Raw genomic sequence first — 25,809 nt, forward strand, 5'->3', positions numbered from 1 at the left:
GAGGCTAGGATCAGCAGTGGGGGGAACCCGAGGCCTTGAGGCCACAGGTGGTTCCCCATCCCTGGGCTAGGTAATCTTCCCAAGGTCATATGGCAGTTAAGGGCAGAATAAGGACTAGAGGCCAGGTCCAGTGTTCTTGACCTCATGTTCTCTATACTCCTTTAGAGTTCAAGAAGTCAATGATCCTTTGATCCAATATGAGAATCCATTAAGCAGGGCTAGCAAAGATCCCCAATGTCAGGCCAACAAGTAGTTTCCAGGGAGCAGAAGGCCACTGCTACTTCTTTCCATCTCTGGAAAAGTGTTAGATCACATTGATCTAAGATCACATTGGAAAAGCCCAAATACCCTGTAGGCATCATGCACTGTTCATTGGCATCTCTGGGAGTTAAAGAAACAAAAACAGAAAACAATGTAATCTGAGGTTTAGACGCAGGTAGAAGGACCATTTAAAAATGAGTTGGTAGTATTTTTAAAATTGGATACTCTAAGAAGCCTGGACTTCCCCAAGGGATTCAATAAACTAGAGGCATTGGGATAGGGTTAAGGACTGAACCTGTGATTACTTTGGTATCAGGGAGCTCCCAGTGAGGAATTCCCTCTACCAGTACAACTCAGCACCTGCTCTGCAAAAAATAGTCTTAGACAGTTGCCTGGAGAACTGAGGGATTAAGTGATTTACCCAGGGTCACACAGCCAGTTTGAACACGTGCCCTCAAAGACTTTGCTTCTTCAAGGGCAGCAAATGTGAGTCTTTCATGCTTGGTCTTGACTGAGTTTCTTTCAGCTATTTTAGCAAGAGTCCTTTGACATCTCATCCCTTCCTCCTACTCCCAACTCTTAACATGCTCCTGACCTACCGCTCTTAAGCCTGTTCTAGGAAAGGATGTAACATTTCAGGCTTCTTTTTTTTTTAAATCAATAAGTATGTAAAATTGATCAAATGTTATTTCCACCCAAATGTCTTTCAATTGGCAGAGCAAACAACTGATATTATCTAGGTGAGTGGAAATTTCAAGGTCAAGTCTCCAAGGATTCATGTGTTAAATATTCCATTATCAAACATGGATATCAAGTAACAGACCCTTTACCCTCCTTCCACATTGTTGTAGGAGAGATGAGGGAGGGGCAGGATCTACACCACCTAGCTATGAACCTTATGGATGGACCTGTCACGCAAATTCATAGAATCACAACCTGTTTGAACTGGAAGGAAGCTCAGAGACCATCTAGTCCAGAGATGGGGAACTTGTAGCCTCAAGGCCACATGTGGACCTCTAGGTCCTCAAGTATGGCCCTTTGATGGAATCCAAACTTCACAGAATAGATCCTTTTATTAATTTATTTTTTTAAGACTAGTCTAAGCTTTCCCAGTCTAAGCCTTTCATTTTATACATGAGTAGATTGAGATCAGGCAGTTTCAGGAACTCAAAACAAGGAATTTCAGAATATGTCCTGAGGACAAGTAGCCAATAACATTTATTCATTCCAATATGCCCTAAGTTTTAAAAGCTGAGTTTAAACTTTCTTGTGGGATGGTTCTTTTCCAGAGAACAGAGGAAGCTAAATATTAATGTATTTTTGGTAAAACACAAACACATTTCACTTATGGTTGAGAAGCCAGAGGTTTTGTTTGTTTTTTTTTTCCTCATCAGTTGCAATCTCACTAGAGTCAAATCAATCTTTTTAGCTGGTTTCTACACAAAAGAATCAGAGAAGGCAGGTGATTTTTGTAGCTCTTATACAGAAATAACATTTGAAAGGACAGCATTTGAACGCAGGAAAACCATGATGGGATTTCACCAAGTGAATGAATATGAGGAAATTTCTTAGGGGGAAAAGTTCTGATTGTCTGAGAGGTTGGCAGGGAAGGGACTGAGGTTGAAATGAGTCACTGAGTAAGTTTCCGGAAGATGCTGAGGCTTTTAGCTAAGGGAGAGATATCACTCAGTTACATGAGAGGACCCAAACAAGGAAGATAAGGCAAAAGAAATCTGACATATTAGAAGACATGTTAAGAAATATGTTAACTGGACAAAAAGGAAGGAGTAGAGTGAAGAGGCAAAGAAAGAGAAGCAGGCAGGTTTACTAAAGAGGTAAATGGAAATTTTGTCCTTAATTCTCCAGTTCTATCTAATTCAAATTTTGTCTTTAATTCTCAAGTTCAATTTAATTCAACATATACTGAATTAGGAAGTCTCCCTCTAGTCTTCAAATTACAGGAATAGTCTAGTGTCGAATTCTGAGGTGCTTAGAAGCTGATCAGGTCCTGATCAGAAACAAATATGGAGGTTTCAGGATCTGAAGAGCCAGATGGGGAAACAACTCCCATTGAATCTGACAGATGGCCAATACTCTAAAAACTGATGCCTGCCTGAATTTTCCATACTGGCTGAGTAACTGTTTAACATTGATTCATTTTGGTTTCATGGATCTGGGCCGGCAGAAAATTGTTCCAAATCACTTTATCATTAGCACTTAAACTTCTTCTCCTCTCCTTCCCCCCTACCCTGCCCCAAAAGCTCTTTCTGAACAATATGAACAGCACTAGGTTGTCAGTTAAAGTGAACATGCATTTTCCTGTCTTCTCTTCCCTTCAGTTCTCCTACCACCATTCCAATGAACAGACATGAATTTTAGCATATATGAAATGGAATAAATGGATGGACAGCCACAAAGCTTAACATTCCCTCTGCAGCCTCAGACACATTTGGCAAAGATGACGGAGGTGCCAACTCCCTTGACACTCAGAACACAGGCTGAACTCTTAGCCAATCATTCAGATCCACAAGTAGGTTGTTGCTGTAATAGAGGTAATTCTTTCTTCCTCCTCATTAGCCCCCACTAAGCTCACAGTCAATGGAGATTCCCATTCTCTTCTTTTTGATGAATGGTTAGAAAAGGAAGCAGTGAGGGAGTACAATGGATAGAGCCCAAGACTTGGAATCAGGAAGACCTGAATTCAAATCTGGCTTCAGGTACTTACTAGCTGCCTAACTCTGGGCAAGTCACAACCTCTGTCTGCCTGAGTTTCCTCTTCTATAAAATGGGTCAAAAATAACACTTACCTCCTAGGGTTGTTGTGAGGATCAAATGAGGCATTTGCAAAGCACTTTGTAAGCCTTAAAGCACTACATAAATGCTAGTTATAATTATCATTAAGAGGAGATATCAAACAAGTCACTATATCCCAGACTTGAAGAATTGCTAACAAGGACAGAGTTAAGAAGATTTAGGACCACGGACCACTTCATTTACTCTCTAGGAGGAGAGGGAGCAGCCATCTCCACCATCCCACCATCTCTCACACAGTTTGATGGATCGAAGACTGAAAGGTGGCTGACAAGCAGCCACTGCCATTGGAAGGCAGACAACTGAAAACTAATGAGATGAAAGAAATTGAATTCTGTGATGGGGAGCTCCCAGATCAGCCAAATGTCAACCAAAGGAAAAGTCAACGAACCAGAAATAGCTGGTGCTGCATGTTGCCAGTGACCCTGAAGCCCTTTGGAGACATAGGTCCATGGAGCTGAGAAGCGGGCTCAGTAGGGTCAGTTACTTACAAGGCTGTCAGGCTTAGATTTTTAAAATATTATTTATTAATATGATAACAATCATCTTAAAGAAAAGTTAAAATAGAAAGATACCAGCACCAAAACAAACCTTTATAACCATTTTTTTAAAAGGCTTGGTTAAAAGGATCAAACTAGAAAATAATTTGCAAACATTGTTTAAAAGTCATTTCTAATTCCTTGGTTTTTCTCCTGGTTTCCTTTGGCTGGTAGATAGCCACTGATTCAACAACTCCTCTACTTTTTTTTTTTTGCTTTTTTGACCCTTTGTCCATGATCATGAGTGTTGAGGCACTTCTCCAGAGGTAGGCTTACTCTTGCCAACTGGCCCAGATACATCCAGGTGATATGTGGATGGCAGGAAGGCCCCTCTACTCCAGCTAAAACTTATAGTATCATTGCTGTGCAGAACTTTCTCATCATGGAGACGGTGGGGTAGGGGAGATAAACCCTTAAAATTTAATCAAGGAAATCCTAGACTATAATTTAGGAAAGACTCATCATCATTACTAAAGCTGGTATTGAGGGCAGTGAGTATTCTGTCATACCTCATGAAGCTATTCTGTGTGGAGCCAGGCTTTCTAAAACCATCATTTGGTAGGTTAACTTGTACTGGATTGCTGAATAATTACCCATCGAGTCATTGTTCTGAGTCAGATCCCCTTTCCCAGAGAGAAAGGAGGTTTCCACCATGCAAGATTAGATAATGGAGCATTTTTCCTTCAAGAAGGGGATGGAGGAGCTTGAGCAGTAGGGAGATTTAGGCAGCAGATATGATCTGACAGCATGATTCTCTTAAGACAATTCAGGTTCCAGGCATGGGGTGAAACACACCTATGAGTATCCGGAAGGGGAACATTATGGATAGAAATATTGATAATGTTAGTCAATGATAAATAAAATATGTCCTACCCATCAAGGTAAAAATCAAGTATGAATCTGACTCCAGATGTAGTGAAGTATGATAACAAAAGCCAAAAGTGATAGGCAGAGTGCTAACTCCTGTGAGGAAATAAGAAGAATGCTTCACTGTTAGGCTCAGAAATAACTATAATTTTCAACATTGTCTGGAGCAAGAGTTTTTAACTTTTTTTGTACCAAGGCCCCCTTTGGCAGTCTGGTGAAGCTTAGGCAGAAAAATATTTTTAGGTGGATAAAATAAATTACATGAAATTACAAAGGAAATGAATGACATTGAAATACAGTTGTCAAAATATTTTTTTGAATTTTTTTAAGCAAGTTCACAGACCCAATGTTAAGAACACCTAGTCTAGAAGTTGTGCTTCCATTTTTTATTCAGAACCAACTTTTTGCCTTTAATTAATAAGAATTTGTTAAATATTATGTATTCAATATTATGAATTCTTCTGTTCCTTCTCACCCAACTTTCCTTTACTATGTTATCACTCTCTTTGCATTTACTAAAATGAGTAAGAGCTTGCTCTCACTGCTTTATATACAATCACCACAGAAATTTTTCCAAACAAGAAACAAAAAAGAACACATGTAGCAAACGCTGACTAACTACTTTTCTCCTAAATTTTTTTTTGGTTTTTGACTTTTAATACAGCAGTTAGTATTTTACATTTTTCAACAATCATTCTCCTCTTGAAACTCTTAGTAGCTTACCTCACCCAGCCTGGAATATGACTCAAAGGTCACAGTTAAAGCAATTCTCACCATTTGGAAAAGATTCAATCTGTTTTTCACAGCCCAAAAGCATGGGCTGAGAAACCATTTCTTTGCCAAACCCTTCCTTTAATCGTGCAACACCCAAACCCACACACCAGTGCAAGAATGCCCATGAGTGTCAAATCTCCATCAGCATTCTTAGCCACAGAAGAAGATGTGTAGGTCTCTTCTGTGAAACATACCCATGCAAAGATCCAACCTATGACATGGATTTCAAACACTCATTATACCAAAATGAAATTTTCAAATATAATGGTTTGGGAGCATGGAGTATCTCTTTAAGAAACGGGGACAAAGTACATACTGGAAACCTCATTTTCAGCCCCTACCAGGAATCTATGGCCAAGAAAGCACAGGTATAATTAAGTTGAAGCTATCTTTGTCTAGCATAGCTGAAACACTACCAAAAGTCATGAATCAGAGGAGTTATTTCCAGTGCAGAATTAAGTTCCAATTAATCATGCTTTCTTGGACCTTGCTGTGAATGTCACAAAAGCCAGTGGTTAAGCTTAAAAAACTCTGGGAGGATACCGCAAAGGCCATGCAAGGACAAGAGGCCATTTCACAGGGGCAACTTGGAAAACCAACCAATCACTACAGATAATGCAACTCTTCGCTGCAGGCCTACCTTCCAGTGGGCCTGATTCTTTATACATCCCCCACTGGGAAGCCAGTTATAAGGTGGCCAGGTCAGAATGAAAAATACTTTTAAAATGCAACTTTGTAATTAATTTCACGTGTTGCTGTTGCCCCATTTGGGAAGCCTTTGCTTGTCCTATCGTATTCTGCTGGAGCTCGAGTGATGGATACATAAAAGCGTTTGGACACCATGAGGATGGACACTGACCTGAGAAGTGGCTGCAGTGGTACTAGCTTCCTTACCACTCAGTGCTTCCCTCTCATTGGACGCTGTGGTGGTTTCTGCCTCTTCTGCCTTCTGCCCACTGGCATCCACAGAAACTGAAGGCCCTACTTGACCCGAACCTTCACTCACTTGGGTGGAAGTTGGGTTGGTGCCTTGCCGTTTGGGGGCCTTATACCAACTAGGATAAAACAAGGGATCCAGGGTTTCCGATGCTGGTGACGGTACTTGAGTTTCAGACTGTGGAGTCTGCTGAGCAACACTTGGCACCACCTCCCCCTTAAGTGGGACAAAGTGAAAGTAAAAAAAAAAAAAGAAAAAAAAAGCAGTGGGCTTTAATTATTCTCCTGTTTCTGGCCAGCAGGTTCTCATTGTGTGCTGATTTGATGAATTTGTTTCAGATCTTCCTTATTCATGCCTCTTCTACCAAAAGAGTCACCCAGAAAACCCATAAGAATTCTTGCCTACACTCATATGCCTTGGAGTCTGAACTTTCAATTATTCCAAGGCTAATTAACCGAACCCCTCTTTTCTCCTCTTCTCTCTTGCCACCTGTCTATTTCTTATTCAATTTCCTCTAAACAAAATCTACTGGATGGTAGTTAGGAGCAGGGAGAAGACATGAAACCTAGAATCAGTGGTGCTCCTTTCCTTCTGTGAAAATGAATGAATGAATTGAGAAAAAGCATTTATTAAGCTTGTACTTTGTGCCAAGCACTGTGAGAGAAGGTTAAAGTTGTCAGCTAAAATGAGGGTTTGTTTTTGAGGTTTTTTTGTGTGTCTTCCATGGATTTCAAAAACGCTTGTAATCCTTCCCCTCCAAAACTGAAAACTGGATGTATTAATAAAAAGAAGAAATACAATTCCAGCAGCCACCCTACTTTTCTATGGGCATAATGAACTTTCAGAGAATTATGAACAGAGCTTTTCCAGTCTGGTTTCCTACAGACAAAAGATTTAGTCAATCACCTCATGGTTTTTATCTAGTTTTGTGTTTTATCTAGTTATGCTCATTAGAGCTCAGGGCCTCTCCTCTTGGGGACAGAGACAAGGACAACATGCAAAGGGGGACTGTATCAAGCTTAGCCCAGTCTAGGTGGTGGGTATGGAGCAGTGTGCTTTTTCCACCAGGGATGGAGCCCTGGATATGTTCCCAGGCCTGGGTGACCTAGGAAAGCTGTAATAGGAGAGACCTACTGCAACTACATGGCACCTTAACTGGAGACTCAGTTCTCCCCTTGGCTTTGCTGGCTCTGATGAAGATGACCAAGTTATCTTGTATGTACGTAGCTGATTTCATGTTGTCTCCTCCATTAGACTGGGAGCTCCTTGAGGGCAGACACTGTTTTTTTGTATTTCTGGCATTTAGCCCAGTGCCTGTCACATAATAAGCACTTAATAAATGCTGACTGACTTGGCTTAAGCTTCTAGAAAGCTTGGCATTACTACAAAGGGCTATGGGTGAGCTGATATTACAGCCTAGAAGGAGTATGAGAAAACTGTCTTTTCCATTGGAAACCTCACTGCTTCTAGGCAGAATAATGAAAGGCACCCCCTCAAATTAATTGTAATTAAGTATATGTTCATGTGTAAAATTTTTGCTATGAATTTCAAAACAAAACACTGCTTCTATTTTGTAGGTCTTCACTTATCTCTCAACCTTGTAAACCTTCATCAATCTCCTAACTTTGTCTCCTTTACTATAATATTTTTTTTATATTCTCAAAACTTATAATAGGCTTGGGGGCAGCTACGCGGGGCAGTGGAAGAGGCACTGGCCCTGGAGTCAGAAGGACCTGAGTTCAAATTTGACCTCAGATACTTGAAACTTACTAGCTGTGTAACCCTGGGCAAGTCACTTAACCCCACTGCTTAGCCAAAAAAAAAAAAGTTTAGACTTCTTCTGACTAGGGGAGGAGCTTATTCATAGCATTAAGACTCTGCATCTATGTCTGAAATGCTTCCTCTTTAGAGCTATAAGTTATTTTAAAAAAGGTGCCTTCCTTTAAGCTGCCAAAGTAGTCTTCGGTTAATTCTTTTTGTTTTGTTTCATAAAGACTAAGTCATCTGCGCTGGTGAATAGCAGACACTCAGGCCTAACCCCACTACTGATCATTCTAGGGGTTTTGACCTGCCCCTTTCCTGACCTGCACTGGGTCAGCCCTCCTAAGGCAGCCTGGTGGCCCCCCACTCCTAAGGGCTTATCATACTGGACTTAGGACAGATATCCAATCAACTTTAGTCGTGCTGCACCTCAGAACTCCCAACCTCAAACAATCCACTAGCCTCAGATGCCCCTGAAGCAGGAATTACAGGGGGATGCCAACATGCCCAGCTGGGATAGTTTTTTTTTTTAACAACTCTTATCTCCACGTTCCTTTGATAACTTTGGTTGACACAAATCATTTCAATCGTCTATGACAGGCAGGCAGAGGGCCCAAAGGAGCCTCCTCCATTGATGTTGGCACAACGTCCATCAATTTAACAGGTAGGTATCTCATTCACTGAAAGCATCATGAAGTCAATAGGTACACTACTGGGAACATACTAAGCGTGAAATCTAGACTATGACATCCCAGAAACACATAGAAGATAGTCAATCAACCACAGCAGTGGCCTGTTCTTCCTAAGAAAACACTTAAACAATCCAGCTGACAAGACAAATAGTACAGAGGAAACCATGTTTCATTTGTTGCATGATTGAAAAAGGACGTGAGATCAGATTATATTTCAGGGTCAGTCAGAGAGAAAAGAACTAGTATGGCCTATATGGTTTCTTTTTTTGCTGGCTAAATTAAAAACTGAAGTTTGCAAATAATATTAATTCTCTTAATTCCTGTCTTGCCTATAAAGTGAATTTCTATGTTTTCACTAATGAACATAATATGGACATGAACCTCCTGGTACCAGTTTTCAGTGATTTTTTACATTTTCAAGTGCCCGCAAATTACAGCTTATAGGCAAAATGATTACTGACTCAGAAAATGCACTAAGTGGATTTGAGGAAACTCCTTGCGGAAATACTGAGCTTATAGAGAGGAAGAAATTCTGTTAATCAAATGACAACCAAAAATCCCTTCATGATTCACCCTGAGAGCTTCCTTCCCTGACGCTATAACCATCCTGAAATCTTTTCTTCCATAGATTGTGTAGGAATGTCTGACACAAATTTTGCTTTGAGTCAGAATAAACTGCTCAGACCGCTGAATAGTGATCCATCCTTATCTGCCCCAGGGGTGAAGGGAACCCTGGGGAAAGTTTACCTGAGTTACAAGATCCCCCGCAGCAGCTGGTGGGGTAGGTGGTATTTCTACAGATGCAACAGGAAGTGCCTCAGGTATAGACTGGTGCTCAGCATCTGGTGGAGAGGGCTGGGATACTATCTCAGGATTTTCTTCTTCCCCTGATGACTCTGTACAGACATCTTCCATTGCTTCTTCGGCCACTTCCTCATCTTCCTCTTCCTCTGATATGGAAAGAATGCTACTTTTTAATCATTAGAAGTGCCATCTTCATCAAAATAATTACCAGATAAGCTACAGGCAAAACAGGTGGTACAGTGGACGGTCAGAGCACACATTGGACAGAGCTTTAGGCTTGGGAGTATGTCTCAGACACTTACTGACTATGTGACCCTGAGCGACTCAATCAATCTTCTTTGAGCCTCAGTTTCCCCATCTGTAAAATGAGGATAATAATAGCATCTACTTCACAGAGTTATTGTGAGGATCAAATAAGATAACATATATAAGGTGCTTTGCAAACCTTAAAGCACTATATAAATGCTGGTTATCATTTGTACAGTATTTATTTTATTGTCATTTTTATAGTAAATATGCAAAACAAATTGGCAGTTGGGACCTATCCAATCCAAGTGCCAAGAAAAATTAGATTCAGTAATTTTAAAACAATGGAGTTCATTTATTTTTATTATTACTAAAATAATAATAATAATAGCTTATGCTGGGTTTACCAACAGCAAGTTTTAAATATTTAGCTCATAGGCTAAAGGCAGAAGGTATCTCCTATATATAGGTATAGGTGTATACATGTGTAGGTAGAAGGAACTCATAGTCATCTAATCTAAACCTGGCATTTGGTGGTACAATGCATAAAATATAGGACTTGGAATCAGGAAAACTTGAGTTTAAACCCTGCCTCAGATACTAGCTGTATGACTCTAGGAAAATCACTTAACCTGTCTGTGCTTCAATTTCCCCATCTGTAAAATGAGGATGATTATAGTACCGATAATAACCTCCCAAAGTTACTGTGAGGATGAAATAGATAACACATGCAGAGTGTTCTGTAAACCTTACAACACTATGTTAATGTTAGCTATTACTGATGAAGAAACTGAAAAGGCCCAGGAAAGTTAAGTTATTTGCCCAGGGTCACACAGGCAGGTGTAGAATTCAAACCCAGGACCTATGACTTCAGATCCAGTCCTCACTTCCAATATGCAATGCTGCCCTTCCCATTGTTTTTTCCATTCTATTAAAATATGTTTTTGAATCTTTATCTTATGGTCAATTCTAAGAGCTAACTAGAAGTTAACTTGTTTTCAAAGACAGCTTTATAATTTGATAATATTTTTAAAAAATATAACTTCATCTTTTAAAGACTCTAATCCAGGTTTTTGTTCTTTTTTTCTCTCTGTATTTGAACAGGTTCCATCTGTTAATGCTCACATGTATTTGTGTAAGTATAGAGCACCCTACAGCTGCCGACTTCCTCTCTGACTCACCTTTCTAATCCTCTCAGTAAAAAAATCGAATGATGTCTAAGCAGGATAATATAGCAGAGGAGCTACTGCTTAAAAGTAAGACTATTTTAGTAACATGGATAACTGCCCCTTAGTTTATCTGTTTGTAAATCCAAATTTTTAACACTGAGCTAAACTGGGACAAATCCGATCTGGAAAATGCCTGAATAGAGTCTAGCTACTTGTCACAATGAGTACGTAGGCCTTTGGGCTCCCCTCCCTTTCAAATTTTCTTCTACTTCCCATCATTGAGGAGACAACCTGGTGTCCAGATCAACATCTGACCCCAGTGCTCCCTGCTTTCTTCGTGGGGACTCTACAAGATTCAGACATTTGTCACATTCAGGGGTTGTGCTTGTCCTTTCAACTTATACCCAGGAAAAGTCTGGAACAAATGGAGTTGGCTATCATTTTCACTTTATTCTGTGGAGTAAACAGACTTTGTTGATCAGTCGTGTCTGATTTTTTGTGACCCCTTTTGGGGTTTTCTTGGCCGATACTGGAGTGGTTTGCCATTTCCTTCTCCAGATTATTTGAGGAAACAAAGGCCAATGGGATTAAGTGACTCGTCTAGCGTCTGAGGCTGGATTTGAACTCAGGTCTTTCTGACTACAGATCTGGCACTATCCACTACACCACCTGCAAAGAGATTGTACACACTTGTAAAAATATACCAGGACACCTCTGAATTAAAGACAGTATAACAAACCAATTAAGTACAGTATAACAGACCAGGGAGGTGGCATGTGTTAGTATATACAGAACCGTCCTTAGAGTCAGAAAGGCCTAGATTCAAGGCTCACCTCTGACATATACTGGCTTAGCCTCTCAATGCTCCCAGGTCCCTCTCTAAGACAAAGCACATCTGACTGCACTGGTAAAGGGAGTTTTCTTATTTGGAGTTCTGTACACAAATAAAATTGCATGCCTGGTCCAATAACACTATTGAAAAGAATACAAATAAGACAATTCTCCTAGCCACAACAGAGAAGCAAGGGTGTTGGAACCAGCTCATTGGCTTGGCAGAGCCAATTGTTAAATTTTCAGTGTAAGCATTTATACCTTGGCAATAAGTAAATACTACAAATCAGAGTTTGATTTATTATCTTCTTGATTTTCTAGACTTAAGAAAATGATGGAGAAAAAGTTAATAATGCCGGTTTAACTTGAAATTGTGTTATATATTTTCAAAAAGCTGGTTGCTAAACATTTACCAGCACACCTCTACGTAGAAGACATCTCCTTCCACCTCCCTCTGATATTTTACAAGGCTCAGTATGGTAGCTAGAAAAATTCCTGTCTACACTGAATGCTGGACCCTACAACTTTGATCATGTGTGGACAGGGCAAACATACCCACTCAACATGGCAATGAGTACCCTCCCTTCTTTTCTTTTTTCTTTCCCCTCCTCTCCCACATAAACATTTGTAGTCTCTACCAACACATCTCTAAACTAGCCCACTGCCCCCAAGCATGGTGCTGAGCTTCATTCATTTCTTAATTCCTTAAGGCACCCCAACAGCCAGTTAAACCAAGTAGTTCCAATAGAAAACATCATCTCTTTTCTTAACTGCTAAAGAAATCAAGAAATTGGATGAAAAGGGAGATTATTTTGAGATTTAATTCTAAAAAGACAAGTGTAGTGTTCATAAATAGTGACTATTAAAGAATGGAATGTATTACTCATCTTGGTACAACAGAAGGATGACTGGCCCCAGAGTCAGAGGACCTGATGGTTACTACCTGTGTGGTCTCAGGTTTTCTTCATTTGTAAAATAAAGGGACTGGCCTGTAAGGCCCTTCCAAATTTAGATTTGTGATCATATGACCTCCTCTTCCCTAAGCATATCATCATAGATTATGTACCATGCCTGCTTCATTTTATTACTGGAGGGCCTAGACTCTTAGCTCTGCTATTGAAAATGGGTGGTAGGTTTTAGGACTGGTCTACTTTGTCTCTAGACCTTAGCACCGGTTTCTCCTCACAGTCTATAGCTCACCTGCCTCCCCACACCACCTGCCACTCTGATTTGTGAACTGTCAGTACTTAATTAAACAAACACTATACAATTTCCCACCCAGATGTCTTCCCTTTTCTGACTGGTCTTCAAACTAGCACCGAGTGGCATTTTATGTGATCATGAGCAATGTTTTGTGTAAGGATGGAGGAACTAAGGGTGCTGTCATCATCAGAGGCACTTAACTGTCAACAAAGTATATCGTGGTGTAAGAGGCCCTCTGATAGCTAAAGCCAGAATAACCCTTGTCAACAAGATGCATGATTCTGCTGTGAAACGAAGCTTCATTTTCAATTATGGTCCCTGCAAAGTTGTCAGGTTCTATTTTGGCAGCAATACTGGAGTGTGACCCTTGACACCCCAACCTCCAGCAGCTTGCACACACCTGCAGTTTAAGACAGCCATTTTTGGTCACCTGGGTGATATACCTTTGTAAAAGTCAATTTCTCTTATTATCTTTTCTTCTCGATTGAGGTTGACTGTAAAATGGTCCATGTTTTCATAGCCGTGTTCTATTTTCTCCATCTGAAATGCCTTGGATGCTTCAGAAATTCTGAAACCAAGACAATGTGGCAGTTGCAATCACTGTTTAGTTAGATGGTCATGAATAAAAATAGAAAACCTAAACTCTTTGTCAAATGAAAAGTTACTTACTTTTGTAACAGCGTTTTGGCATTCTGTGAAAGCAAGAAAAGGCGGCTTTAATTCTTTCTTTCTGTCAAAGATACTTCGCATTCTGATCTTTAATTCTCTCCACCTCTTGGAATACCAAAGTGTAATGCATCCGATCAAATTTAAATCACAATCTTTTTTTTTTTACATTTAAACATTATGACCTTTTAAATATACTTTACTGAGTAACATAATCAGATTAAGAGCCAAGCACAGAAGGAAAGAATATTTTCATTTGCTCAAATTGTTCAATATAATAAGATGGACATACATATAACAAATATGCTATGAGGGAGAGATGTTTTCTACCCTCTGACCACAACAAACAGCTTTTTGTATCCAACCCGCCCACCTGGTGAATATCTTTAGATTCTTTGACCACATTGGACCATACCTGTAAGAAGACTGCCATTTCTGGCTCATCCATGAATTGAATTCCTGACTCAACCAACTTGGAAACTGTCTCCAGATGATCTGCATACTTTTTAATCAGTGCCCGGACATGCTCCAGTTTCTCCTCTTGGCTCCTTGTAATGATTTGTGTCATCTCATTCTTTCTTTCCTCCAGGATGCCATAGAGATAATCAAATTTTTCACACAGCTCCTGTTTCTGTCTTCTGCAACATTCCTGTGAGTTCAGTTGGTTCAGATTAGAAAGGTTTAATGTGAATCTTTTTTTTTAGATACTATCTAGTTGTTTTATTCAGCAAAGAACTGATAAACAGATAGTGCAAAATTACAGAAAAATAAGGCATAATAATAAAATATCCCCCAAATGGTTATGAGCCTGCCACTTTCCTAAATCCCTGAAGTCACATACATAGGAGCTGATTTGAACACCAGTCCTTTAGGAAAAATGCAATTTAGTCTTCCTTTAATCAGGAAAATTAGTACAAACACAGCTACATCTTTCAAAACTTAATGTTGGATTCACACCCAGCAGGCCTAGTCATTTGAAGCTGACCCACAACCTCTGGAGGAACTCTGGCCCAGAGAATGAATTCACATCATAGGGAATGAGTTAAGGATACAAGTGGACTTGGAAGCTTTTCTCTGTCTGGGCAGGTAGTCTTTACCTCTCCAGGGACCTCCAGTTTCTCTGACCACAGCTACCATATTCAATGGACCCAACAGCTGGTCCTAGCATGGAGAATCTTGCTGCCATGAGTCCTCCTCTCTCCAATTTGGAGTATGGTGCCCAGTCTGGTTTTTTTCTCAATTACATGTAAAACCATTTTTAACATTTGTTTTTAAAAATTTTGAGTTCCAAATTTTCTTTCTCTTGTCCCTCCCTCCCCACTGAGAAGGCAAGCAATATATCAATTATACAGTGAAGTCATGCAAAACATATTTTCATATTAGCCATGGTGTGAAACAAAACACAACCCCCCCAAAAAAAAGAATAAAAAAGAAAGTTTAAAAAAGATTTTAATATGCATTCAGATTCCATCAGTTCTTTTTCTGGAGGTAGATGGCATTTTTCATCATAAATGCTTCAGAATGGACTTGGATCATTGCTTTTAGATATTGCTTAGAACAGCTGAGTCATTCACAGTTGATCATCATACAATATTGCTGTTACTGTGTAGTGTTCTCCTAGTTCTGCACACTTCATTTAAATCAGTTCATATAAGTCTTCTTGGTTTTTTCTGAAACCATGCTGCCCATCATTTCTTACAGCACAATATTATTCCATCACAATCAGATACCATAACTTGTTCAGCCATTCCTCAATTGATGGGCATCCCCTCAATTTCCAATTCTTTGCCACCACAAAACAAACTGCCATAAAGACTTTTGGACATATAGAGCCTTTTCCTTTTTATTTTGATCTCTTTGGAATATAGATCTAGTAGTGATATTGCTGGGTCAAAAGCTAGGCACAGTTTTATAACCCTTTGGGCTTAGTTCCAAATTGCTTTCTAAAATGATTAGAACAGTTCACAATCCACCAGCAGTGCATTAGTGTCTTAGTTTTTCCACATCCCCTCCAACATTTGTCATTTTCCTTTTCTATCATGTTAGCCAATCTAATAGGTGTGAGGCGATACCTCAGAGCTGTTTTAATTAGCATCTGTCTAATAAATAGTGATTTAGGGCATTTTTTTTCATATGACTATAGACAGCTTTGATTTCTTCTTCTGAAAACTGCCTGTTTATATGCTTTGACCATTTGTCAGTTGGAAAATGACTTGTATTCTTATAAATTTGACTCAGTTCTTCATATGTTTGAGAAACAAGGCCTTTATCAGAGATACTTGGTATAAAAAAATTTCCCCCCAGTTTCCTGCTTTCTTTCTCATCTTGGCTGCATTGATTTTGTTTGTGAAAAACCTTAATTTAATGTAATCAAAATCATCCATTTTATATCCCAGTTTGGTCATGAATTCTTCCCTTATCCATAGATCTTACAAACAATAGACTCCCCTACTTTGCTTATGATATCATCCTTTATGTCTATATCATGTACCCATTTTGACCTTATCTTGGTAAACAGTGTGAGATATTGGTCTATACCTTGTTTCTGCCAAACTGCTTTCCAGTTTTCCCAGCAATTTTTGTTAAATGTTGAGTTCTTACCCCCAAATCTTGGATCTTTGGGTTTGAAACATTAGATTACTACAGTCATTTACTACAATGTACTGTGCACCTAATCAATTCCACTGATCCACCACTCTATTTCTTAGCCACTACTAGATTTTAATGATTATCACTTTATAATACAGTTTGAGATCTGACACTGCTAGGCCATCTTCCTTCACATTTGTTTTTCATTGATTCCCTTAATATTCGTTATCTTTTGTTCTTCCAGATGAATTTTGTTGTTATTTTTTCTAGCTCTTTAAAATGATTTTGGTAGTTTGATAATGACATTGAATAAGTAAATTAATTTAGGTAGAATTGTTATTTTTATTATATTAGTTCTGTCTATCCATGAGCAATTAATATTTTTCCAGTTGTTCAGCTGTGACTTTATTAGTGTGAAAACTATTTTGTAACAGTGTTCATATAGTTCCTGGGTTTGCATTGGCAGACAGACTCCCAAGTATTTCATATTGTCTACAGTTATTTTAAATGGATTTCTCTTTCTATCTCTTCCTGCTGGACTTTGTTGGTAATATATAGAAACACTGACAATTTGTGTGGGTTTATTTTATATTCTGCAACTTTGCTGAAGTTGTTAATTATTTCAACTAGTTTTTTAGTTGATTCTTTAAGTATGCCATCATATCATCTGTAAAAGGTGATATTTTTGTTTCCTCATTGCCTGCTCTAATTCCTTTAATTTCTTTTTCTTCTTTTACTGCCATAGATAGCATTTCTAGTACAATATTGAATAAAAATGGTGATAATGGGCATCCTTGCTTCACCCTTGAACTTACTGGGAAGATAAAGTGCCATCTATTTCTGTGATACCTAAAAGGGCTTTTGGAGAAATTCTTCCTAAAAATAATTGACTTTCTCTGTACTTGGGAACATTCAGGTTTTTGGAGATGACCTTTGGTAGTTTACAGATTTAGTTTTTCATTTTTTATCAAATTACATGCTGTAAAACTGATCTGAGATAAAAAGTATCATTCCACCACTATCTCCTCCTTCTTCCCTATATAACATGAAGACGTAGCTCTTTTTCTTGCCAAAGCAAATCCCTGTACATACACAAGTGACCCCATCTCATCTCCTCTACTAGATCATCCTCACTTCCTCACTTATCTTTTTTCCCTGTATACTGGTTGCTTCCCTACTACACTACCTGCCTATAAAAACCACACCCGTTATTTCCACCATTCTTGAGAAATCTTCACTGATCTACTCATCTCTCCACTATTCATTTCTCCTCCTTTTTGTGACTAAACTCATTGAGAAGGCTATCTAAAATTGATGCCTCCATTCCTTTTCTTTTACTGTCTTCTCAATTTTTTATAGTCTGGCTTCAGATTTCATCACTCAACTACAACTCCTCTTCCCAAAGTTATGGGTGATCTCTTAATTGCCAAATCAACCTCTCTGTAGCCTTTGACACACTGTCCACGCCCTTTTCTTCAACCTCTCTTCTTTCTAGGTTTTAATAACACTAAAACTTGGGGTGGCTAGGTGGCACAGTGGATAGACCTCTGGCCTTGGAGTCAGGAGGACCTGAGTCAGACACATAACACTCACTAGCTGTGTGACTCTGGGCAAGTCACTTAACCCCAATTGCCTCACCAAAAAAAAAAATAATAATAATAACACTAAAACTCCTGGTTCTCCTACCTGTCTGACATCTCCTCAATCTCCTTTGCTGGATCTTTATCTAGGTCATGCCTACTAACAGTGTATATCCCCCAAAATTCTATCCTGGGCCTTCTTCTGTTCTCTATACTATTTCATTGATGTCATCGGTGATCTCATCAGCTTCCTTGAATTTAACTATCATCCCTACAGCAATAAATTTCAGATCTATTTGTCCAGCCCTAACCTTTCTTTCCATCTTTAGTCTCTTGTCTCCAACTGCCTACTAGATATCTCAAATCAGATGTCTCAGACATCTTAAACTCAATGTGACCAAAACTGTACTCATTATCATTCTTACCCAAATGCTCCCTTCTTCCTAACTTCTCTATTTTAGAATTAAGAGGGACAAAGAAGAGTTTCCTGTAGAAGGTGAGATTTGTTGAGGGTAAAGAATTATTGAGGGTAAAACCGTCCTCCCAGTCACCAGCGTTCTAAACTTAAGCATCCTCCTCAACTCCTCACTTTCTTTTACTGCTCCACCATATGCAATCATTTACCAAGTCTTATAGTTTCTACCTTTGTAACATTTCTCATACTGATACTCCTCCGATACTGCTACCACCCTGGTGTAGGCCTTCATCGTCTTACTCCTGGACTACTGCAATAGCCTGCTGGTTGGTTTCCCTGCCTCAAGGCTTTCCTCCACTTCAGTTCATCTTCCACTCAATTATCAAAATGATCTTCCTAAAGTGCAAATCTGACTATGTAACATTTTTCATTCAGTGGCTCCCTCTTGTCTCCATCACCAAATATAAAATCCTCTCACTGACATTCAGAGCTCTTCAGGGAAGAGCTTTCTTCTTCAGAGGAAAACAGGTCTACTAATGAACTCTTGGTGGTGTAGTGAACTGGCCTCCTGTCACTTTACTGGTAAAAAGACTACTCTTAGTCTTCTTTCACCTTACTCACCCCCACATACATAGATCCAGTGACACTGACCTCCTTTTCACTGGCTGTTTCCCCTGCCTAGAATGCTCCCCCTCCTCATCTCTGTCTCCTGGTTTCCCTGGCTTCCCTCAAGTCCCAGATAAAATCTCACTTTCTACAGGAAACTCTTCTTCGTCCCTCTTAATTCTAAAGCCCTCCCTCCATTAATTATTTCTAATATAGCCTTTCTTTGTATCCCTAACACTTAGCACACTGACTGGCACATGGTGGGCACTTTAATACATACTAGTTGACTAACTAAAATATTGGGAGATTTTATTGCTGTTGTTTCGATAACTGCTAATGAACCAATCCTTCTTTATTTTAAAAAAAGAAAATCTCTCTGTATGCTTAAAGTATGGTGGAATGAGGCTAGAAGTGTCATCTTACTTCTTTTCAGGATGACTTGAAATGATGTCATTATCTTTCAGAGGACAGGAATGGACTATGAATAAATGTTTATAGGTCCTGATTTCTCCACACCAAAGGACCTATAACCACTCTCCCTACTGTGTCTTGGTTTCTTGTTTATTTTTTACTCTTGTTTTTTGTTCTGCTGAACAGATATTGTATAACTTCAGCATATGTATATGCAAGACAGAATAAGAGGAAGCAAACTTGTTTCTAAAATAAGGAAATGATGCTTCTTCATCTGAATTTCCAAGTCAGTTGGTTCCACTAAATTCTTAGAAGCCAGCTTAAGTTGTGAGGTAAACTGAATATTAATTTCCAGTATGAGATATCACTCAGACATCACACGAAGGAAAGGTTTGCATATTCCCTGTGGAGGTGGGCGCAGTATGGGATAAGTTTAACTGGATGTGTCCTTTTAACTTTTCATTTGAAGATAGAGGTTCAACCAAGTTATGTGAAAGTCAGTGAATTTAGAACTGACTCCTTCCCTCGTTTGTTCATTTCTTCTCTGGAGAACAGTGTTCAACAGGTATGTGCTACCAAAAGGGAAATTAGTCAGGGGAAGAGACAAAGTTATCAGTAATGACTGCTTTGCCATTTAGTACCACAAAGTGCTTTTATATATGTCACCTAAAATGCTGTCGGTGTTGATTTTACAGTAACCTAAAAAATACAATCAGAAAGGAATGTAGGCTTTTGCATTATGGAAATGTCTACAGTTAACATGCTTCAAAGGCATCTTGCTGTCTGCAAACTCATGATAGCAGCCAACTTTATCTTTGCTCTGCAACAACTTCCTGGTCAAAAAATAAAAATTCTTTTTGCTCTTAACAAACTTTCTCATTTGAGTGAAAAGTTAGGTTTCTTTGAACCCAAATCCAGGAATTTTATATGTGGATACACACACACACACACACACACACACACACACACAAATTCCTTTAGCAGGATATATGTTGTCTTTAAAACTGTTAAGTGAGACCATAAGATTATTTTCCTGCCTATTCATTTTCTCTTTTAATATTTCCTATATCCTTCTTCAGTCTATGGAACTGTCTTTTTAAATTTTGTCTGACACTGTAAGAGTGAGAGAGGAAAACCGTCCATCACTGTTGCCCTTGGCGTTGGCCTCCAGGCTGATTCAGCTGGAAAGTCTCAGATCCCAACCTGACCTTTATACAGTGCAGCCAGGGCAGCACTCCCTGCTGGCTTCCAGTGTCCTAGAAGAGCTACAGGAAAGTTGCCTGCAAAGCTCCCATCAGAAATGAACACATAATGCTGCCTGTTGAGTAATTAAAATTATGAAGCATTGTCCAAAATTAATTATCCGAGGGGCAGGGAGACCTTACGCTATAAACAGTGAAGCAGGGAGCTATGGGCTGATTGTGTCTCTACAAAGCTAAGACATCTGCAGGAAAAGTAAAAAATCGCATCTCTGATCAGAACATTTTCTCAGAAGCCAATGTTTCAGGAGCTATGCTTCAGCATCTACCCTTCTCTTAGGTTTATTGTGAGAAAACAGAGCCTTTTGTAAACCTCAAAGCAGCATATACAGGGAAGTATAGTGGAAGGCACACTGGATTTTGTGCCACAGGCTTCAAACCTGATCTTTTGCAAATAACTTAAACTCTCTGGGCCATAGTTTCCCGATCTTTAAAAAATGTGGGGGAACAAGCAGTTTTCAGAAGAAGAAATTAAAGCTCTGTATAGTCATATAAAATGCATTAAATCACTATTGATTAGAAAAAAGCAAATTAAAACAGCTCTGAGGTAGTACCACCTTACACTTATGAGAAATGACAAATGCTGGAAGGAATGAGAGGAAAACAGGCATACTAATGAACTCTTGGTGGTGTAGTGAACTGGTCCAACCCTTCTGGAGAACAATTTGAACTAGGCCCAAAGGGCTATAAAACTGTGCATTCCCTTTGACCCAGCAATACCACTACTAGGCCTACAGGCCTCTGATCTCACAAAGAGATCAAAGAAAAAGGAAAAGGACCTATATGTACAAAAACATTTATAGTAGCTCTTTGTGTAGTGGGAAAGAATTGGAAATCAAGGGGATGTTCATCAAATGGGGAATGGCTGAACAAGTTGTGGCATATGGTTGTGACAGAGTATGGTTGTACTGGGGGAAATGACAAGGGGGTTGCTTTCAGAAAAACATGGCAAGACCTATAGGAACTGATGCAAAATGAAGTGGGAAGAACCTGGAGATCATTGTTTGCAGTAAGAGCAATGTTGCAATGATGATCAACTGTGAAAGATTTGGCTACTCTGATCAATACAATGATCTAAGACAATTCCAAAGGATTCATGATCAAAAAATGCTTAATCCCCTCCAGAAAGAGAACTGATGAACTCTGAGTGCATATTGATGTATAATTTTCTCACTATATTTTCTTGCTTTTTTAAAATTACAACTAATATGGAAATATGTTTTGCATGATTTTATATGTACAATTGTGTGCCTTTTCAGTGAGTGGGGAGAGGGGAAGAAAGAATTAGGAACTAAAAATTTTAGAAAGAAAAGAATGTTTAAAAACAAATAAATTAAAAATATTTTTAATGTTTAAATGAAAGGGTTAGTTTAAATGACTTTTTTCTTAAAAATTCAATTTTATTTAATTTTCAGTTCTGAAGAAGGAAATATACTTCAATCTGCACTCTGAATTTATCAGCTTAGATGACTTCTCAGGTACACTCCAGCTCTAATTCTACAAACTTATGTAATATGAACTAAGTATCCTAATAACTGTACTTTTTAAAGCATTTTTGGCCCTCTATAGATATAGCTTTGATTTAATCTCTCCATTTGTTTAAGCCTATTTTAACACAGCTACTATTGCTAAATAATTATTAACAATGGTTTTAAATTATGTTTAAAACAACTTCACAAAAGCACCGCGGGTTAAATTTTAGGTGCTTGTGTATGACTAAGGAGAAGAAATTGAACTGCAAAGGGAAGGATTTCATGAACAAAGCCACTGTGTCAACATTGTTTATGACTATGATTCCTCAATGTACACAGAATAGGCTTCTCTTCCTTGACCTCCAATATGACCACATGCAGAAATACCCAAGCTGCTTTCAGCAGACAAAGGTATACAAAAATATGTTTGTATTTGGAATCTTCTTTGAAGGTCTGATTCAACCAATCTCCAAGGAAGTCATTAATAATTAGTTATGTTGCCTCAGTAGTAAAAATAATGCTCACACTTATAGAGCTTCTTTGCAACAATGCTGTGAGGCATATAGTACAATTATTATTATCTCCCTCCTACAGAATCCTGGGAAACTGGGATTCAGGGTTCACAGTGACATAGCTAGTAAGAAATTTTCTTTATCTTTGTGTATCCCCAGGTACTAGTTCTATGCCCAGCACTTAATGGATACTAAATAAATGCTTGTTGAATGAATGAATGAAGTCTTCTAACTAGAAGACTCTTTGAGCTACAGAGAGAATCAGATTCTGTGGTATAGGATCCTAGAATTGGAGGTCATCCACTCTAAAACCCTCATTTTATAGAGGAGGAAACTAAGGCTTGCAGAGAGGATAAGTGACTGGCCAAGGCCCCACAATTAGTAAGCTGATTAAAAAGCCAAAGAATCCCGGAATTTGAGAGCTGAGCAGGAACCATCTAACCCAACCTATACAATAAAGGAATCCCCAGTACAACACACCTGACAAGTGGTTGTTTAAGCTCTGCTTGAAGTCTACAATGGAGGGGGGAACCTCCCACCTCTCAATGCAAAGCCATTCCATTTTAGGATAGGTCTAAACACTAAGACTTTTTTTTCCAGAGATTAAGCCAAAATTTGCCTCTTTGTAACTTCTACTCATTGCACTCAGATCTGTTCAAACAGAATAAGTCTAATCCCTCTTTTTTCGAATATTTGAGCACAGCTCTTATGTCCCATCCCATCCTCCACCCCCCTCTTCTTTTCTCCTGAAAAAAAAAAACCCTCCATTTCCTTCAACTGAGTTAAAACAATGCCTAGCATATATGAGGTGCTTAATAAATGCTTAATGACCTCACTATCCTAGCTGCTGTTTCTGGACACCCTCCAGTGTATCAATGTTCTTCTTTCACTGTGGAGCCTAGAAATGAGCATAATGCTCCAGGGGAGGTCTGAGGAGGGCAGGGTACACTGGGATTATTACCTCCCTATTACTGCTTCAGTTTTTATGAGAGACGAAGAAAACAGAAAGAAAGGGGTTTAAGCCAAATAAGGAAGGAGGGGAAAAAAATACACAAGTGACTTAGAAAGGCTTGAACTATTGAGGTAAATCAGAGGTTGAATATGAGGAGGAGAAATTTGACAAAACTTAGGAGAAATATTGGAAAATCTGAAGAACAATCTCTAGGCCCAGGTACTGGTTCAGATTCTACTTCCTGTTTATAAGGGAAACACAGAGGTTTGGGGGCATTTAAGGAAGATTTATCAGATTAAAGATCAAGTAGGATTAGGGAATAAAATCTGAAGAGGTGAACCCAAGAAAGATTGGAAGAAGCCAGGTGGCAAGATGAGGCAAGGTAAGTGAGATTGGGTGAGTGAAACTATTAATAGGTTAAGCAAACTTATAGATAGCATTGGTAGATTGGGAAAATTGACGAGAAAGAGACAGGAAATTGGTGCCACATTGAAGGGAACTCAGTGAGTGAGTGCGGCTTTGGCTAAAGAGGAGTTGTTGAGACAAAGGAAAGGAACTCGACTGAGGTGGTCCAGTTGGTAAGAAGTGATATTGGTGGAAAATGTTTAAGGCATAAACTTCCAGGAGAAGTTTTAAGAAGCAAAGCTCAAGTGGCAGCGAGGTAGTGCAGTGGATAGAGCACTGACCCTGGAGTCAGGAGGAACTGAGCTCAAATCTGGCCTCAGACCCTTGATACTTACTAGCTGTGTGACTCTAAGCAGGTCACTTAGCCCCAATTAACTTGTCAAAAAAGAAACAAGGCTCACCCTTTACCTACCAATATTGAGAATAGTGCAGTGACTCAAATAAAGTGTGAGATGTTTGTGACGCTTATATTTCTGCCAAGGTTAAGTGACTGTTACCTGTGTTCTAAGTGTAGGTTATTTCTCTCCTAGAGGAGAAACTTAATAAATAACTCTGATTGCTACAGAGGATGAGGGGTTCCTAAAGGAAACATTTTTTCTGCTATATCATTCTGCCCCTTTTAATATAGCTTCTTCCAACTCTAAAGGGTACACAAATTACAAGGTATTTAGTAAATGCAGGGGTATTTTCAGTCAATCAATAAACATTTATTAAGCTCCTATTATGTGCCATGCACTATGCTAAGTAAAGATGATGCAAAGAAAGTCAAAAGATATTCTCTGCTCTCAAAGATCTCCCAGTCTAACAGGGGAGACAACAATTATGTATGAACAAGATTTCAATTCCAATTGAAAATAATCAACAAAGGGAAGGCATAATAATTAAAAAGGATATGGAAAGTCTTCCTATAGAAGGTGGAGTTTTAGCTGGAACCTAAAGGAAGCCAGGGAAGCCAGGGGGCAGAGATGAAGAGGGAAAGAATTCTGGGCATGGGGGACAACTAATGAAAATGTACAGGGTTGGGAGACAGTGTCTTCTTTGAGAAATTTCAAAGACATCAGTGTCACTGGATAACAGATCATTTAGGAGGATGTAAGATGTAGGAGGATGAAAGGTAGGAGAGGCAGCAGGTTAGAAAGGGCTTTGAATATCAAACAGAAGATTTCATATTTAATTTTGTAGGGGATGGGGAGTCACTGGAATTTATTGAGTTGGTGGTGTGTGTGTGTGTGTGTATGTGTGTGTGTCTGTGTGTGTGTGTGTGTGTGTGTGTGTGTGTGTGTGTGAGGGAGAAACAGAGAGAGAGAGAGAGAGAGAGAGAGAAGAGAGAGAGAGAGAGAGAGAGAGAGAGAGAGAGAGAAATGGACAGATCTGAGCTTTTGGAAGATCACTTTGACAGCTGAGAAGATAGACTTAGAGTGAAGAGAAACCACATTAAGACCTGAGAAAATTGCCTCTGCTGCTGTGACCACATAAGGCACAGATGCATCATTAACCAAAATAGAGTTGAAAAGGATTCAAATAGTGCATTCATAACTGAGCAGCTGCAGCTAAACAAGGCCCACCCATATCTATCTCATCTCCCTTCACCCTCCATCCCCACACAGTTGTTCTGAGTGTCATGAAGCAATCTGGTTTTGATTCTAGAAAGCTCTGGGTGACAAAGAACACAGATTTAGTCGATGGGTAAATTACTTGAATACACTAGCTTCATTTGTAATACAAATTCATTTCCTTTCACTGAGTCACACAGGGTTAGCTCATTTAGAAAACAAAGGTAAGAAACTTAGGGAGCCCAGGAGAAATGTCAGCTACAATGCTTTATTAACCTTGCAAAGAAGGGTTTTGCTTAAAGCTGTTTTGTTAGAATATGAACACAGACCTCACTGGATTGAGAATCTTTTTTTTTTTAAACATTTCTACCACTTAGGTCTTAATTGGAAGTCTGTCCACATTATCTGATTCTAAATCTCAATTGAGTAGGTAAATATAGACATCTACTTTCTGTTCTTCCCACTGACCCTACAGCATCCCCTGGGGAAAAGAA

At 39.1% G+C, this 25,809-nt stretch overlaps 1 protein-coding gene across 2 annotated transcripts in view; it reads right to left on the reverse strand.

Moving 5' to 3' along the window:
* TRIM55 (tripartite motif containing 55) overlaps nt 1-25,809 on the reverse strand; it is a 76,655-nt gene that overhangs the window by 26,392 nt on the left and 24,454 nt on the right. The window contains exons 5-9 of one of the 2 annotated variants that reach the window (XM_021002120.2): nt 13,977-14,210; nt 13,565-13,587; nt 13,339-13,463; nt 9,390-9,592; nt 6,112-6,405 (exon numbers count right to left, since the gene is read on the reverse strand). In XM_021002120.2, the coding sequence (XP_020857779.1) occupies nt 6,112-6,405; nt 9,390-9,592; nt 13,339-13,463; nt 13,565-13,587; nt 13,977-14,210 (879 nt within the window). The remainder of the gene's footprint in view (nt 1-6,111; nt 6,406-9,389; nt 9,593-13,338; nt 13,464-13,564; nt 13,588-13,976; nt 14,211-25,809) is intronic. The other variant, XM_021002122.2, reaches the window with a different exon arrangement.

This window comes from Phascolarctos cinereus, unplaced genomic scaffold, assembly GCF_003287225.1.
Source record: "Phascolarctos cinereus isolate Bilbo 61053 unplaced genomic scaffold, phaCin_HiC Scaffold_4;HRSCAF=312, whole genome shotgun sequence".
NCBI classification, from domain to species: Eukaryota; Metazoa; Chordata; class Mammalia; order Diprotodontia; family Phascolarctidae; genus Phascolarctos; species Phascolarctos cinereus.